The 17587-nt window shown below is 41.9% G+C and overlaps 1 protein-coding gene across 1 annotated transcript in view; it reads right to left on the bottom strand.

Annotated features, from left to right (window-relative positions):
- LOC139720997 (ABC transporter G family member 23-like) overlaps nucleotides 1-17587 on the bottom strand; it is a 105479-nt gene that overhangs the window by 13249 nt on the left and 74643 nt on the right. Inside the window, exon 18 of the mRNA XM_071632328.1 lies at nucleotides 17095-17162. Coding sequence (XP_071488429.1) covers nucleotides 17095-17162 — 68 coding nt within the window. The remainder of the gene's footprint in view (nucleotides 1-17094; nucleotides 17163-17587) is intronic.

Here is a 17587-nt window from a genome sequence, read left to right as displayed (position 1 = left end):
AGTAAATTGTTATCATTTTCATCTGGCCTTTGATTTATAAGAGAAGCACTGTCAGGCAGAACATACATAAATTCAGCATGTACTAAGTTTCAAGATAACTTGAACCACTTCCGAGATATGGAGAAAAAAGTAAGTTCAGCACTTTCACTTGATCTTTGACCTTTTGACCTTTGACCTTCTTGGCAAAAAAAAAAAAAATCCCAGAGAATCTCTATTGGGTTAGACATGCATACATCAAGTTAAAAAAAATATATATATCCTGCTGGCATTGCATTTATAAATACACAGGAAAATAGTAAGATTTTGAAGTATTGCCCTTGACCTTTGACCCCTGACCTTTGACCCCATGAACCCTAAATTCCCTAGATAACCACTGCCAGTCAGTAGATGCATATACACTATGTTCCATGAAGATACCTTGAACAATTTCCAAGATACAGAGAAAAAAGTAAAATTTTAACATTTTACTTGACCTTTTGACCTTTGACCTTTTGACCTCATGACCCTAAACTTTCACCAGAGAATCTTAGTTGGGTAGTACATATATACACTAAGTTTCAAGAAAATATCTTCAGGCATTGCATAGATATGGGGGAAATAGTAAAATTTTAAGCATTTGACCTTGACCTTTTGACATTTGACCTTGAGCATGTGCACCCAAAAGTTGATAGGCACAACTTCACCCCCTAATACACATACATGCCAAGTTTCATTAGGATACCTCAAAAGGTTATGGTAGTTACCCTGTCCACAAAATTCATTAAGGACGGACGGAAGGACGGACGGACGGAAGGACGGACGGACGGACGGACGGACGGAAGGACGGACGGACGGACGGACAACCCGAAAACATAATGCCTCCGGCACCACAGGTGGCAGAATAGATATAAAAGGATTTACCCTCTCACACCCTGAACATTTTTTCAGTTTCTTGATTGACAGTTTCAACATTTTCCGTCAAGAGTTTGTACGAGATCATTGAATTGCCATTCTAAAAATGGAAAAGTTCCCCCTCCTACCTACCACACCCTCCCCTCGCTTGTGTGCTCCCCCAAATATTGAACATAAACTGCACCCCATGAAAATATCTCTGCGTGCACAGCAATAAACTCGACCGAGATGTCTTGCACTCCTCTTCATTCATTACCACGAAGCGATCAACCTGAAAGAGAAAATCCACCCAAGATAAAGAAACTCCAAAAGAAAGCGAGAAAAAAATAATGTCTACAGAGGGTTCCAAAAATGACAAAAATCGGATTAGAAATAAAGAAGATAGTATGACATTTTTAAATTTCACATATAAAGTAAACAGATCATCTCTTGACCAGTCTTTAGGAATATTAAAATGAGCGAGTTGATGATGTTATACCCTCACAAATTTTCATGTATGTAATAACATGAAATTAATGTTTTCACCTAATACAGTTAAAAGCATACTCCCATAACAAAATATATCAGAGTTAATCTTCTTTTTATATTTTGGGTAGCTTAACCCTAACTTACCTGGGCTATTTTTGTGAGCTTAAAGTTCAGGGGGGGGGGGTGTAGAGCCCACTAATGTCAAAATCGCCCACTAATGTCAAAACAACCACTAATGTCATAACACGTCGACGACAAATGTCAAAACAACCACTAATGTCATAACGCGTCGACGACAAATGTCAAAACAACCACTAATGTCATAACGCGTCGACGACAAATGTCAAAACAAACACTAATGTCAATAACATTGTGTTGACGAAATAAAGAGATTGTGCACTACTGGGGGATGCGCCCCCTCTCAGTCCGCGATTGCGTCAACCGAAAATGTCAAAATCGGGGATTAACCACTTAATGTCATAACGCGTCGACCACAGATGTCAAAATTTTCAAACTAACTGCAAATGTCATAATGGGGTGGATCCAGGAATTCCGTAAAGGGGAGGGGCGCCTTAAAAAAATTAAAGGCTGGCATGACCTCTCCCCCCCCCCCCATTTTCTTATCTTTATTTCTGTTGTTTTAACATACTATAGTGAGGGGGAACCAGAGGGGGAAGCGCCCCCTCTCGATCCATGATTGCGTCAACCACAAATATCCAAATTCATTGCTTGCATTACGGGGGCGGATCCAGGAATTCCGTAAAGGGGAGGCGGCTTTACAAAATAAAAGGCTGGCGCGACCTTCGCCCCACCCCCATTTTCTTATTTTTATTTTTGTTGTGTTGAAAAAATAAAGAGAGGGGGCACTAAAGGGGGTGCGCCCCCTCTAAATCCGCGATTGCGTCAACCACAAATATCAATATTGGATTAACCACAAATGTCATAACGCGTCACAGGGGCGGATCCAGGAATTCCGTAAAGGGGGGGGGGGGGGGTGCCTGTACAAAATCAAAGGCTGCATGGCGCGACTCCTCTTTTCTTATTTTTGTTTCTGTTGGTTTAACCTAATATAGTGAGGGTGCACGAGAGGGGGAAGCGCGAATAGGAGAGCATGTATTTGGGGATTTAAGAACTTTAACTTGACTTTGACCATTTCATAAGTTTATGCACTGAGTAATTTTCAAGGTATGGAGAAAAAGCGCAATTTCTGTATTGAACAGTAAATTGTTATCATTTTCATCTGGCCTTTGATTTATAAGAGAAGCACTGTCAGGCAGAACATACATAAATTCAGCATGTACTAAGTTTCAAGATAACTTGAACCACTTCCGAGATATGGAGAAAAAAGTAAGTTCAGCACTTTCACTTGATCTTTGACCTTTTGACCTTTGACCTTCTTGGCAAAAAAAAAAAAAATCCCAGAGAATCTCTATTGGGTTAGACATGCATACATCAAGTTAAAAAAAATATATATATCCTGCTGGCATTGCATTTATAAATACACAGGAAAATAGTAAGATTTTGAAGTATTGCCCTTGACCTTTGACCCCTGACCTTTGACCCCATGAACCCTAAATTCCCTAGATAACCACTGCCAGTCAGTAGATGCATATACACTATGTTCCATGAAGATACCTTGAACAATTTCCAAGATACAGAGAAAAAAGTAAAATTTTAACATTTTACTTGACCTTTTGACCTTTGACCTTTTGACCTCATGACCCTAAACTTTCACCAGAGAATCTTAGTTGGGTAGTACATATATACACTAAGTTTCAAGAAAATATCTTCAGGCATTGCATAGATATGGGGGAAATAGTAAAATTTTAAGCATTTGACCTTGACCTTTTGACATTTGACCTTGAGCATGTGCACCCAAAAGTTGATAGGCACAACTTCACCCCCTAATACACATACATGCCAAGTTTCATTAGGATACCTCAAAAGGTTATGGTAGTTACCCTGTCCACAAAATTCATTAAGGACGGACGGAAGGACGGACGGACGGAAGGACGGACGGACGGACGGACGGACGGAAGGACGGACGGACGGACGGACAACCCGAAAACATAATGCCTCCGGCACCACTTCGTGCCGGAGGCATAAAAACTCATTGCATGCATTACAGGGGCGGATCCAGAAATCTTGTAAAGGGGAGGCGCCTTTACAAAGTGAAAGGCTGGCGCGACCTTCCCCCTCCCCATTTTCTTCTTTTCATTTCTGTTGTATTGACCAAATAAAGGGATGGGCACTAAAGGGGGATGCGCCCCCTCTCAATCCACGATTGCGTCAACAACAAGTCAAAATCGGGGATTAACTAAAAATGTCATAACACGTCGACCACAAATGTCATAACACGTCACAGGGGTGGATCCAGGAATTCCGTACGGGGGGGGGGGGGCGCCTTTACAAGATCAAAGGCTGGCGAGACACCCCCCCCCTCCATTTCTTATTTTTGTTCCTGTTGTTTTAACCTAATAATTATAGCGAGAGTGCACCAGAGGGGGATGCGGCCCCTCTCGATCCATCATTGCGTCAACCACAAATGACCTAACTCATTGCTCTCATTACAGGGGCGGATCCAGGAATTTCGTAAAGGGGAGGCGTCTCTACAAAGTCAAAGGCTGGTGAGACCCTCCTCCCTCCCCCATTTTCCTCTTTTTATTTCTGTTGTCTTGATGAAATAAAGAGAGGAGGCACTGAAGGGGGATGCGCCCCCTCTCAATCCGCGATTGCGTCAACCGCAAATGTCAAAATCGGAGATTAACCATAAATGTCATAACACGTCGACCACATAATATGTCAACATTTTCAAACTAATTGCAAATGTCATAACGCGTCACAGGGGTGGATCCAGGAATTCCGTAAAGGGGATGGCCGCCTTTAAAAAATCAAAGGCTTGCACGACCCCCCCCCCCCATTATCTTATTTCTATTTCTCTTGTTTTAACAAAATATAGTGAGGGGGCACCAGAGGGGGAAGCGCCCCCTCTCGTTCCATGTTTGCGTCAACCACAAAAATCAAAACTCATTGCTTGCATTACAGGGGCGGATCCAGGAATTCCGTAAAGGGGAGTCACCTTTACGAAATCAAAGGCTGGCGAGACCTCGCCCCATTTTCTTATATTTATTTCTGTTGCGTAACAAAACATAGCGAGGGGGCACCAGAGGGGGATACGCCCCCTCTCGATCCGCGTTTGCGCCAACCGCATATGTCAAAATTGGATTAACCACAAATGTCATAAGACGTCGACCACAAAAATGTCGAAATTTCAAAACGTACTGCAAATGTCATAACGCGTCACAGGGGCGGATCCAGGAGTATCGTAAAGGGGAGCCACCTTTACAAAATTAGAACTGCCGCACCCCTATTTTTCCTTTTTATTTCTGTTGTTTTAAAAAAAAAATGAAAGAAGGCAGCAGAGAGGAATGCGCCCCTCTTGATCCGCGATTGCACTATAGGGGCGGGTCCAGGAATTCCATAAAGGGGAGACGCCTTTAAAAAAATCAAATGCCTGCGCAAGCCACCTCTCCTTGTTTTTTTTAATTTGATTCCTCTCGTGTTAACAAAAATAGAGACGGGGAAAGGGTATACCGCCCCCCCCCCTCTCGACCCACGACTGCGTCAACCACAAGTGTTTGGCAAATCTCATTGTTTGCATTGCATGGGGCGGAACCAGGAATTCCGTAAAGGGGAGGCCCCTTTTAAATACAAAAGATTGCCGCACCCCCCATTCTTTTATCTTTTTTTAACGTTTAAACAAAAGAAATAAAAAGAAAAATAAGGGGGACGGGGATTGCGCAAGCCTTTCATTTTGAAAAGACGTCTCCCCTTTGCGCTTTAAGGGATTCTTGGACCCGCCCCCGTAATGCAAGCAATGAGTTTTGATATTTGTGGTTGACGCGATCGCGGATCGAGAGGGGGGGGGGGCGCATCCCCCTCTGGTACCCCCTCTCTATTTTTTTGTTTTGTTGTTGTTAAAACAACAGAAATGAAATTTAAAAAAATAGGGGTGCGGCATAACGCGTTACAGGGGCGGATCAAGGAGTTTCGTAAAGGGGAGACGTCTTTACAAAACTGCCGCACCCTCACCCTCCATTTTTTTCCAATTTTTTCTATTGTTTTAACTAAAGAAGAAGAAAGAGAGGGAGCACCAGCGGGGGATGCTCCCCCTTCTCGATCCGCGATTGCGTCAACCACAAAATGTCAAAACTCATTGCTTGCATAATAGGGGTGGATTCAGGAATTCCGTAAAAGGTAGGCACCTTCACAAAATTAAAGGCTTCCACCCCCCCCAATTTTATCTATTTTTGTTGTTACGTGTTATGACATTTTTAGTTAATCCCCGATTTTGACTTGTTGTTGACGCAATCGTGGATTGAGAGGGGGCGCATCCCCCTTTAGTGCCCATCCCTTTATTTGGTCAATACAACAGAAATGAAAAGAAGAAAATGGGGAGGGGGAAGGTCGCGCCAGCCTTTCACTTTGTAAAGGCGCCTCCCCTTTACAAGATTTCTGGATCCGCCCCTGTAATGCATGCAATGAGTTTTTATGCCTCCGGCACGAAGTGGTGCCGGAGGCATTATGTTTTCGGGTTGTCCGTCCGTCCGTCCGTCCTTCCGTCCGTCCGAAGCGTTTATAAAATCAAAAAGTTGCGCAAACTGCCTCGCCTTTTTTTCATTTAATTTCTTTTGTGTTAACAAAAATAGAGACGGGGAGGGGGTACCGTGTCCCCCTCTAGATCCGCGACTGCGTCAACCACAAGTTAATGGCAAAACCCATTGTTTGCATTACAGGGGGCGGAACCTGGAATTCCGTAAAGTGGAGGCTCCTTTACAAAATTAAAGACTGCCGCTTTAACTGTCGTTTTAACAAAAGAAATAAAAAGATATTAATGAGGGGGAGGGGGATTGCGCCAACCTTTCACTTTGAGAAGACGTCTCCCCTTTACGCTTTACGGAATTCCTGGACCCGCTCCTGTAGTACAAGCAATGAGCAAGCAAATGAAAAAATAGGGGGTGCAGCAGGTTTTCAATTTGTAAAGGTTCCTCCCCTTTACAGAATTCCTGGATCCGCCCCTCTCATGCAAGCAATGAGTTTTGACATTTTGTGGTTGACGCAATCGCGGATCGAGACGGGCGCATCCCCCTCTGATGCCCCCTCAATTTTTTTTCTTCAGAACAAAATATATGATAAAAAGATGGGGTGATGCGTCAGGCTTTAATTATGCAAAGTTGCACTCCCTCCCCTTTACGGAATTCCTGGACCCGCCCCTGTACTCGAAGCAATGAGTTTGGTCATTTGTGGTTGACGCAATTATGGATGGGGGGGGGGGGCGCATCCCCCATGGTGCCCCCTCTATATATTTTGTTAAAACAAGAAAAAAGTGAAAAGAAGAAAATGGGGTGGTGTGGCGTGAGCCTTTGATTTTGTAAAGGCGCCTCCCCTTCACGGAATTCATGGATACGCCCCTGTAATGTAATCAATGGGTTTGGTCATTTGTGGTTGACGCAATCATGGATCGAGAGGGGGCGCATCCCCCATGGTGCTCGAAAAGAAGAAAATGGGGTGGTGTCGCGTGAGCCTTTGATTTTGTAAAGGCGCCTCCCCTTCACGGAATTCCTGGATACGCCCCTGTAATGCAAGCAATGAGTTTTTCCATTTGTGGTTGACGCAATGATGGATCGAGAGGGGGCGCTTCCCCCTCTGGTGCACTCTCACTATATAAGGTTAAAACAAAAGAAACAAAAATTAGAAAAGGGGGGTCGCGCCAGACGTTGACTTTGTAAAGCCCCCCCCCCCTCTTTATGGAATTACTGGATCCGCCCCTGTGACGCGTTATGACATTATTTTGTGTTCGAAGTGTTATGACATTTGTGGTTAATCCAATATTGACATTTGCGGTTGACGCAATCGCGGATTTAGAGGAGGCGCACCCCCCCCTTAGTGCCCCCGTCTTTATTTTGTCAACAAAACAGAAATAAAAAGAAGAAAAGTGGGGAGGGTCGCGGCAGCCTTTCATTTTGTAAAGGCACCCCCCTCCTTTGTGGAATTCCTGGATCCGCCCCTGTAATGCAAGCAATGAGTTTTTCCATATGTGGTTGACGCAATGATGGATCGAGAGGGGCCGCATCCCTCTCTGGTGCACCCTCACTATAATTATTCGGTTAAAACAACAGAAACGAAAATAAGGAATGGGGGGGGGGGGCAGAGTGTCACGCCAGCCTTTTATTTTGTTAAGGCGCCCCCTCGCCCTTTACGGAATTCCTGGATCCGCCCCTGTGGCGCGATATGACATTTGTGGTCGACGTGTTATGACATTTGTGGTTAATTTCCGATTTTGACTTTTGGTTGACGCAATCGTTGATTTAGAGGGGGCGCATCCCCCTTCAGTGCCCCTCTCTTTATTTTGTCAACACAACAGAAATAAAAAGAAGAAAATGGGGGTAGGGTCGCGCCAGCCTTTCATTTTGTAAAGACGCCCCTCCCCTTTACGGAATTCCTGGATCCGCCCCCGTAATGCAAGCAATGAGTTTTGATATTTGTTGTTGACGCAATCATGGATCGAGAGGGGGCGCTTCCCCCTCTGGTTCCCCCTCACTATAGTATGTTAAAACAACAGAAATAAAAATAAGAAAATGGGGGGGGGGGGGTCACGCCAGCCTTTGATTTTTTTTTAAGGCGCCCCTCTCCTTTACGGAATTCCTGGATCCACCCCTGTGACGCGTTATGACATTTGCAGTTAGTTTGAAAATTTTGACATCTGTGGTCGACGCGTTATGACATTTGTGGTTAATCCCCGATTTTGACATTTGCGGTTGACACAATCGCGGATTGAGAGGGGGCGCATCCCCCATTAGTGCCCAATATCTTTATTTCGTTAACACAACAAAAAAAAAAAGAAAATAGGGGAGGGGGAGGGTCGCGCAAGACTTTTACTTTGCAAAGACGCATCCCCTTTACGAAATTCCTGGATCCGTCCCTGTAATGTAAGCAATGAGTTTGGTCATTTGTGCTTGACGCAATGATGGATCAAGAGGGGCGCATCCTCCTCTGGTGCCCCCTTTCTTTTCTTTTCTTTCTTTTTTTTGTTAAAACGACATAGGTAAAAAGAAAAATATGGGGGGTGCGGTAGCCTTTAATTTTGTAAAGCCGCCTCCCCTTTACAAAATTTCTGGATCCGCCCCCGTAATGCAAGCAATGAGTTTTGATATTTGTGGTTGACGCAATGATGTGTTGACAGGGGGCGCATCCCCCTCTGGTGCACCCTCACTGTAATTATTAGGTTAAAACAACAAAAACAAAAATAAGAAATGGGGTGGGGGAGTGTCGCGCTAGCCTTTGATTTCGTAAAGGCGCCCCCCCCCCCCTTTACGGTTTTCCTGGATCCCCCTGTGACGCGTTATGTCACACGTCGACCACATGTGGTCGACGTGTTATTGCATTTGTGGTTAATCCCCTATTTTGACTTGTGATTGACGCAATCGTGGATTGAGAGGGGGCGCTTCCCCCTTTAGTGCCCCTGTCTTTATTTCGTCAACACAAGAAAATGGGGAAGGGGGAAGATCGCGTCAACCTTTGACTTTGTAAAGACGCCTCCCCTTTACAAAATTCCTGGATCCGCCCCTGTAATGCAAGCAATGAGTTTTTCCATATGACGTGGTTGACGCAATGATGGATCGAGAGGGGGCGCTTCCCCCTCTCGTGCACCCTCACTAACAGAAACAAAAATGGATCCGCCCCTGTGTCGCGTTATGACATTTGTGGTTAATCCAATATTGATATCTGTGGTTGACACAATCGCGGATTTAGAGGGGGCACATCCCCCTTTAGTTTTGTGAACACAATATAAATGAAAATAAGAAAATGGGAGGGGGCGAGGGTCGCGGCAGCCTTTGATTTTGTGAAGGCGCCTCCCCTTTATGGAATTCCTCGATCCGCCCTTGTGACGCGTCATGACATTTTACAGAAAATTTGGAAATTTTGACATTTGTCGTCGACGTGTTATGACATTAGTGGTTAATTCGATTTTGACATTTGCAGTAAAAATGGAAGTTTTGAGATTTGTCGTTGACTTGTTATGACATTAGTGGTTGTTTTGACATTTGTCGTCGACGCGTTATGACATTAGTGGTTGTTTTGACATTTGTTGTCGACGCGTTATGACATTAGTGGTTGTTTGACATTTGTCGTCGACGTGTCATGACATTAGTGGTTGTTTTGACATTAGTGGGCGATTTTGACATTAGTGGGCTCTACAGGGGGCATGATGGCTCCCCTTATGATCTCAGCCGCGATTCGCGCGTTCGTTACAAAAATTGGCACACACGTCACTCATGATGCAATCTATAGGGCTGTTTTGTTAAATTTCAATAAATCACTTTATTTCATTTTATATGAATTAATTGTGTTAATTTATGCATAAAATTAGAATTTTGCTGGAAGTCATTAAATAAAGCCCCCAAACTTCAAAATATTTTGCTTGAGGACTCTTTGGTGAAATCTGATTTAATTTAGGTCAAAAAGAATTGGTATCAATTATAATTTTTTATGTATTTTATCGTTTTTATAATTTCTTATGTTTTCCTTCTATTCTTATTTTTTCCTTTTTGTTTTTTATTGTTTTTTCAATGGGAATCATTGGCAACACTATTTCAATCATAAGAAACATAAAATTAATTGTTTTTAATCACTAAAAGTAAAAATAATGATACAATTACGAATTTCAGATAGAAACCTGATTTGCATTGGTTTTGTACACAAAATCAAGTTTTTGAGCAATTTTCAGTCTGACATGCACTTATATAATGTTGCGTAACTTCGAAACTGCGTATACCCGGACGTCGCAAATTCAAGGTAAACTGTCATGAATCGCCATGTGGATGCGTTCTCGCGTTGCGGAGATGTCGCGCGAAGTGTCGGGGGGGGGGGGGCATTATGCCCCCCTCCCCCCGTAAGCTAGGGTTAAGGCAAGTTTTATATTCATACAGCTGAAATATTAGATTTTTGTCATTTGTGTAGTTGAAATAAATAAGAAATTGTGAGAACACGACATCATCAACCAACGGCGTAAATCCCTGCTGAGGAGTTGGGGGGGGGGGGGGGGGGGGGATGATCGGCGATAGTCACCATCACCACGATTACAAGCCCATAACCGGACGGGTGCAGCCACTGGCGTACCGTGGGTCAAGACATTGGAGGGGGGCACCTCGTGGGAAAGTAATTTTGAGGGTGTGTATCAATGCTTGTGCGTGCGTGCGTGTGTATGTGTGTGTGCGCGTATGTGTGTGTGCTGTCAGTCTGCAAACTTAATGGGGACTGCAATACATAATGGAATGTGATACATTCCACAGTGCAGTCGTTGGGTCATCCAGAGCAACATTGTAAGTTTTCCTTATAGTCCAGGCTAGAAGGCACCCAACCTTGTTTTTTGATATATACAATGTTTTTTGATGGTTTCTTGTCAATTCGAGGGTGCTGATTCCAAATCCGATTGATGCCACTCGCGTAACCTTGAGCATTTTCGGAAAAATGCAAAAATCCAAAATGGCCGCCAGATATGCTAATTCAGCCGTGATAAACACAATAATGTGCATCATATGACCAATTATTCCACCAAACTTTTTACATTTCTGTTCCTAGAGTTACTCCATCTGCATTTGCAAGAGAATTTTCACTTCATATAGGTGTATTTAGTATTTGAAGCTCATTTTCACGTTGCATGTGTAATACAGATACGTTGGTGTTACTTATAATATAGAGGGCCTACCTGTATATTTGAGCATTTAATATTCATAATTCTTACGATGTCTTGTCACAATCTTTTATATATTTCATTTTGTCTCAACAACGAATGTAAGTTCACTAAACGTCTCGCAAGAAATCAATATACCATCATGTTCTACATGCAGGTTGAATAAATAGATGAAATACTAACACAACATATTAAGAAGCCTAGATGCATGGTATTTATCAAATAATGTTGAAAATGTAGGGGAAGCTAGAAAGCAAAGCTTCTAATATGCATTCCCCTAAAACCACACTAACAAAGTACAGAAAAATCCTATACATACACCAGTAAGTGCAGAGATACATGGTTGCAGACAAAAACACATCGGACATTAATGACACAACTAAAAACCCTTTACATTGCAGATTTTTTTTTTCCAGCAAGGAGTGGAGTTTTTTTGTTTTTTTTTTTTTTTTGGGGGGGGAGGAGTCCTGAGGCGAGTTTGAAATGGATCATAACCTCCATCACTTTGATATGATATAATTTAGAGGTACCGCCTTGATATTATTGAGCAAATTTGATTTTCTTCTTTAATTAAAACAACAAAAACTGGTGAAGGCATAAACGAAACTGTGCAAACGCAATACCATATAAACTATTCATTAAACATCAACCAAGGAGCAATGTGAGATACCTCTTTCAGTTCTCTCACAGTTCCCAGGTGTAGATAATAATTATACACTTTGACATCATGATCTCATTCAGTCTTGTCTTAAAACTAAAACTGTCATTTTTATTGTCTATAAAGAACCCGTTAATTGGATGTTTGGCAGCAGGCGACACCAGCCCCAAATTTGCAGAATTCTCAGGCTAAAGATGCATATTAGTCCTGCAATTGCTTATTGCAACCACATCTGGTGATGTTCAGCACTTCCTCAGGGGTCAGAGGGCGATTATTTGCCATAGAAACAGAATGAAGACATGAAGACTTGCTTGATCACAACCCAATGAAGCCCTATGGCTTTGTTGCCAGGCCAGAGACAGTGTTGTAGGTAACTTGGGTGGTATCAGAGATGACCTCAGACCAGCTGCATCTGCACCAACCTGTTTTGGGGTCAAAGCTTTCAAGACACGGGAGGGAAATCTAGGCTTGTGGGATTTCAGACGCATTGATGGCAGATTGTTCAAGGGGGCATTTCATGAAGCGTTGTGTCAGATCTTTTCTTTTTGACAAACTGTTATAAGCTGCTAAAATCGTTGCATCTGATTGGCTGACAACAAATTTGTCAGACAAATTTGTCAGACAAAACTCTTCATGAAATGCCCCCCATGCTATCGTGTTTGGAAGGTCAGGGTATGCGTTGACGGCGCTGGTGGCACTTGCCATCCTTTCCTTCCAGCGTGAGGGAGAGTGATTGAGTGCCAGTGAAGGAGGGTAGACTTCCTTAGCCTATGCTTGGAAGGCTTGCCACAGAGGGCTTCCTTGAACATAGCGTTGGCAAGATGGTTACTAAGAGTGAAGGCATGGGTCTGATGATAATCTGATCATGGTTGGGGCAAAGTCTCTCCAGAAGGTGAAGTACTCCTCTATTGTCTGGAGATGGGTCAGTACTCGACTCATGTCATCCAAGGACTTTCTATGAGACGTAAAGGCCAGATCATCTGCAAACTTCCTATACGTAAAGTGAATGTTATGTTACCATGTATACGTTAAAAAGAGCTCTAGTGGAGTAAGTTTATAGCCACCATTAATGTGGCTATCATTCAGAGTCCTAACACAGCTGGTCTGGTTACCTATACAGTCCTGAATCTGCAAGTGCTGAAGATTAAAGACAAGCAGTGTGAAGTTGTTACAACACTGCTTTCAGAATGAGGCAGCACTGTACAGATCTCAGAGTCTCCCTTGACATCATGTATACGCAAACACATTCACGCAGAAAAAATGGTTTGTAAAATTCATCTACCAAACATAATTCATCTGGGTTAACATTAAAAACTTTGGGCATTGTTTTCATTTCAGAGAATTGACGACAGGACGTATGGTTTTCAATTTTTTCCACTTTCCCCTACCTCATGTTCTTTCTCCGATGAGGGGACTGAAAAGTTTGTATAATATTGCTTTTAGATAATGTAGAACAGGACAGGTAATTGGACATTTTATTTGTGTCATCATCTAGGATTCATCCTTTTAATTCAGTAAATCAGAGTGAATATTATGATGTTGAACATCTCAAGGCAAGTAAGTATCAAATGTTCATATCTAATAATTCCTGACAAACGATCTTGATGTTGGCGTCAATTCAAGCTTTAGTGGATTTTTCCAAATTCCTAGGGAAAATTCAGATTGAGGTAGCAAATTCGGATGTTTGCATCAAAAAATAAAACAGCTTTTGTTAGTAACAACTTTCTGATTTATAATCAGCAAACAAATTGATAGACAGTGTACCTGAGTGAAAGAAAAAAAAAGAAAATTTGTTTATTTCCATGTACACTTTGCCGTTCATATTGTGCAGGGGTATATGAATGACATCCATTTTAAAGTTTTATAATTATTAAGAAGAATATATTACGCCTAGAAACTATAAATTGTCTGTTTGTTTGCTTGTTTTGCTAGTGGCACTCATGAGATTTGCATTGCACATGCAAAACTTGATAAAAGCGTAGGTATGTGACTGAAAATTCGTCTTCTATTTCTATGCATATTTTTTGCCATTTATGTAGTACATGAGTATAGGAGTGGCAGCCATTTTGAATTGAAAATAAACTTAAAATACTAAATGTACCTCTTCAAATGACAAATTTCTTGCAAGTGCAAGCAGAATTACTCAAGGAACAAAAATTTTAAAAACTTTGATGGAATAATTGGTCATAAAGTTGACATAACTGGGATTATCATGGCCAAATCAGCATATCTGGCGGCCATTTTGGATTTTTGCATTTTGCCGAAAATGCTCAAGGTTACGCGAGTGGCATCAATCGGATTTGGAATCAGCACCCTCGAATTGACAAGAAACCATCAAAAAACATTGTATATATCAAAAAACAAGGTGGGTGCACTTTCTATGGAGCCTAGCCTGGACTATTATGGATTATGGAATGACGGTGTGAAACAATCCCAACACTGCCGTTTGTAGCTATATTTTTTCGCTTTGGAAATGAAGGAGGGGGCACGCACGCACGCACCGGGCGCAACTGCTGGCAATTACTGGCAGCAACATCAGGAGAATGGTATAACTATTAAATGCGAGCGAGCGCAGCGAGCAAGCATGAAAATTTCACATTTTACAGTCCAAAAACTGCCGTTTGTCTAAATGTATTTTTTCGCTTTGGACACTAAGGGGGGTGCGCACCGGACGCAACTGCTGGCAATCACTGGTAGCAACATCAGGAGAATGGCATATCGATTAAATGCGAGCGAACTCAAAAATTTTGAAATTTTACAGTCCCAAATTGCCGTTTGTAGCTGTATTTTTTTTTCGCTTTGAAAATCAAGGGGGGCGCACCGGGCGCAAATGCTTGCAATTACTGACAGCAACATCTGGTGAATGACATAACTATGATATGCGAGCGAGCTTGAAAATTTTGACCTTTTACATTAAAAAAAAATTGCCGTTTGTGTAGCTATTATTTTTTCGCTTTGGAAATTAAGGGGGGGGGGGGCACACCGGGCGCAACTGCTGGCAATTACTCTCAGCAACATCAGGAAAATGTTAAATGCGAGCGAGCGGAGCGACCGAGCTTGAAAATTTTGACATTTTACAGTCCAAAAACTGCCGTTTGCATCGCTATATTTTTTCCCTTGGGAAATTAATAAATAAGAGAAATACTCGAAAATACCAGTAGTTTCCAAAGATTGCCGTTCTATTTTGTGTCTTTTTGATTCCTTCACCCAAGTTATACCTCTAATATCATTTTTGTATCACATTATCAATCTGCAAACTTAAATTTCCAATGTTACAGGAATATGAAATATGATAACTATGCATGTACCTATATATCCCAATCAATATAGCAGAGGTCTCATGATGTATTTCGTTAGTTTGTTATGAATAGCGCCCCATGTGGTGACCATGAGAAATTTCAACAATAACAAATAATGAGCTTTGACTTGCACATCATTTGTGGCAAATATGAAAAATATTGGTCTATGATAAGACATACTGGGGATAAAGAAATTATACAGAAAAAAACATGTTTTCAGCTTATTTCCTATGCATGTAGAGTATGAGTTGCTCTACCCATGTGCCAAATATGACGATGAAACATCAAACAATAACAAAGTTAGGCGTGCCCCCCCCCCCCCTTGGGCCTGGGAAGGGTCGAAATAGCTTGGGCTTTATAGGGTTAATGATGGTGGATGGGGAAGGGACTTGGAGTTGGAATATCTGTGCGAGGAAACGGAGCGACCGAGTGGGGGAGAATGTGGGAGGGGCAACGAGGAAGAGTTTGCATTTTCAGACCTGAAATTAAGCGATCTGGCGACACTTTTAGTGAAATTTTTGATTTACATGTTTACATGTAGGCCTATATACTATTTGACGTTGTCAACGTCTGGGCCATACCTTATGTCGATATTACTTTCTTCGCGAGAGAGCGAAGCGAGCGAGCGCTTGAGAAAAGTATGTATACATTATCCTTCAAGATAGAATACTGTTCAGCTCTGTTACCTGTCTGGAGACGGGCGTACGAACGTCATGCAATATGCCAAAATTGATACAATCACATTTCTGCTTCCTCCATTTTATCCCTCAAATTTCGGGGGGGGGGGATGATTGTACAGGCCATTCCCCTTCTCCATTTCAGGGGGGGGGGGATATATCCCCCATTCCCCGGGATTTACGCCCATGTCATCAACTGATTTGAATATTCATAACGATTGGTCAAGAAGTGTTTTCCGAAAAACTTTAAAATTTCAGAATATCATAACTCTCTCATTTCTCATCCAATTTTTTATCATTTTTGCACTGTGCTGCAGGAATTGTTTTCACGTTTTTAAGAAAATGATGACATTAAGGAGTGGATTTCCTTTTTAAGGAATACACATATCCAAGAAGGATTGCGGTTAACTTGGTACGTAACATGTACTATCAAGTTCGAAGAGATCCGATACTTTTTTTTGTCTTGGCTGATAAGCTACATACGTGAAGCCAAATTGTTACAGATGACAAAATTAACTGATTTAAAAGTGTTCCCTCCAAGATCGTACCCTGCTTAAGGAGGTGGTGGGGTCGGGAGTGGTATTTTCTTTTTAGTAGAAAGGTCCATTATTTTCAATTCGACCCACCCATAAAAATCCCTGAAATAGGCCTAGCTTGTGTCACGACATCCGTACCATGATTGATCATATCATGATAGCAGAAGTGACCAACTCCTCATAGAACAGAGGGGAGTGCAAATTTTGCAGGATGTTGTCGAGGCATAAGATGAATACCAATCAACTGCATCATCGTTTGTGAGTTCTGTTTCTAGAGGCGACATACGAGACAGTGTATGCTCTAGCAAATTTCTTCTGCCCTGGCCTTATGCAGAGATCGGGAACAACACCCCCCCCCCCCCCACATACACACACATTTGTTTGTTTGTGTTTTTTCTCTTCCAAAAGAAAATAATACAATGCAACAAACGCAAAAATTCGAACGCAAAAAAATAAAAAACAGGTAGAACTCAAAATCAGGTAGGGCCGATCGTCCTTGTGAATGATAACTTCTCGTTGAAAGCTTTCAAGATAATGTGAAGACCCTCTATACTACTCTCTGTACTGTAATACTCCATAGTACCCTACTACTTTGTTAACCCTGCTAGCGCTGTATAAGGCTAGACGGGCCATATGTGTGTGTGGTGTTCTTTTTTAAATAATTTTCCTAATTCTGTGAGAATTCGTCGCTTTTTGTATTTTATGTACTTTTATGGTGTACAGCGTAAATGTCATGACAATATATATTTTTTTTTATTTGACGCCGTTAATAAATGTTAACAAAGATTGTGCCAATTTCAGTATATCTTACCTTATGATGACACCAGCAGCCATAAAGTCTGTGAAGGTTCTTTCAATATCGCCATAGACTGCAGTGAACTGTTGGCAAATTTAGTCATTTTGGCAATCAGAGAAAAAAAATGTAGGCCTAGCTAGAGTGACAAACAACAACGTTCATAAAATGGTTAACTTTTAAATGCTATCAAGTCTTAGGAAATCCAGTAAAAAAAGCAATGATCTTAGCCTTTCAGACATCACTACTGAGGGGTATTCAAAATATATTCTCTGTGATCACGCAATACCGCAACTGACCGTAAATTAAAGGTTTATCATAAATGCAAAGTACTTTGTAAATTACATACATTATACATATAGGTAAATAGGTAGTACATTAAAGTCGTGTTGTTTCTCCGTTTGTTATTTCGTATTGCACCACAGATAGAATGCTCTTTCGTCCTACTTACACGTCTTGCAGAACACTCTGTAAGACCAGGGAGAAGTGGTTTAGAGCCCCCAATCTCCTC

This window comes from Diadema antillarum, unplaced genomic scaffold (assembly GCF_040938485.1).
Source record: "Diadema antillarum isolate AM-2024a unplaced genomic scaffold, OU_Dant_1.0 scf00000136, whole genome shotgun sequence".
Classification (NCBI taxonomy): Eukaryota; Metazoa; Echinodermata; class Echinoidea; order Diadematoida; family Diadematidae; genus Diadema; species Diadema antillarum.
This window is presented reverse-complemented; position numbering and strand designations above follow the sequence as displayed.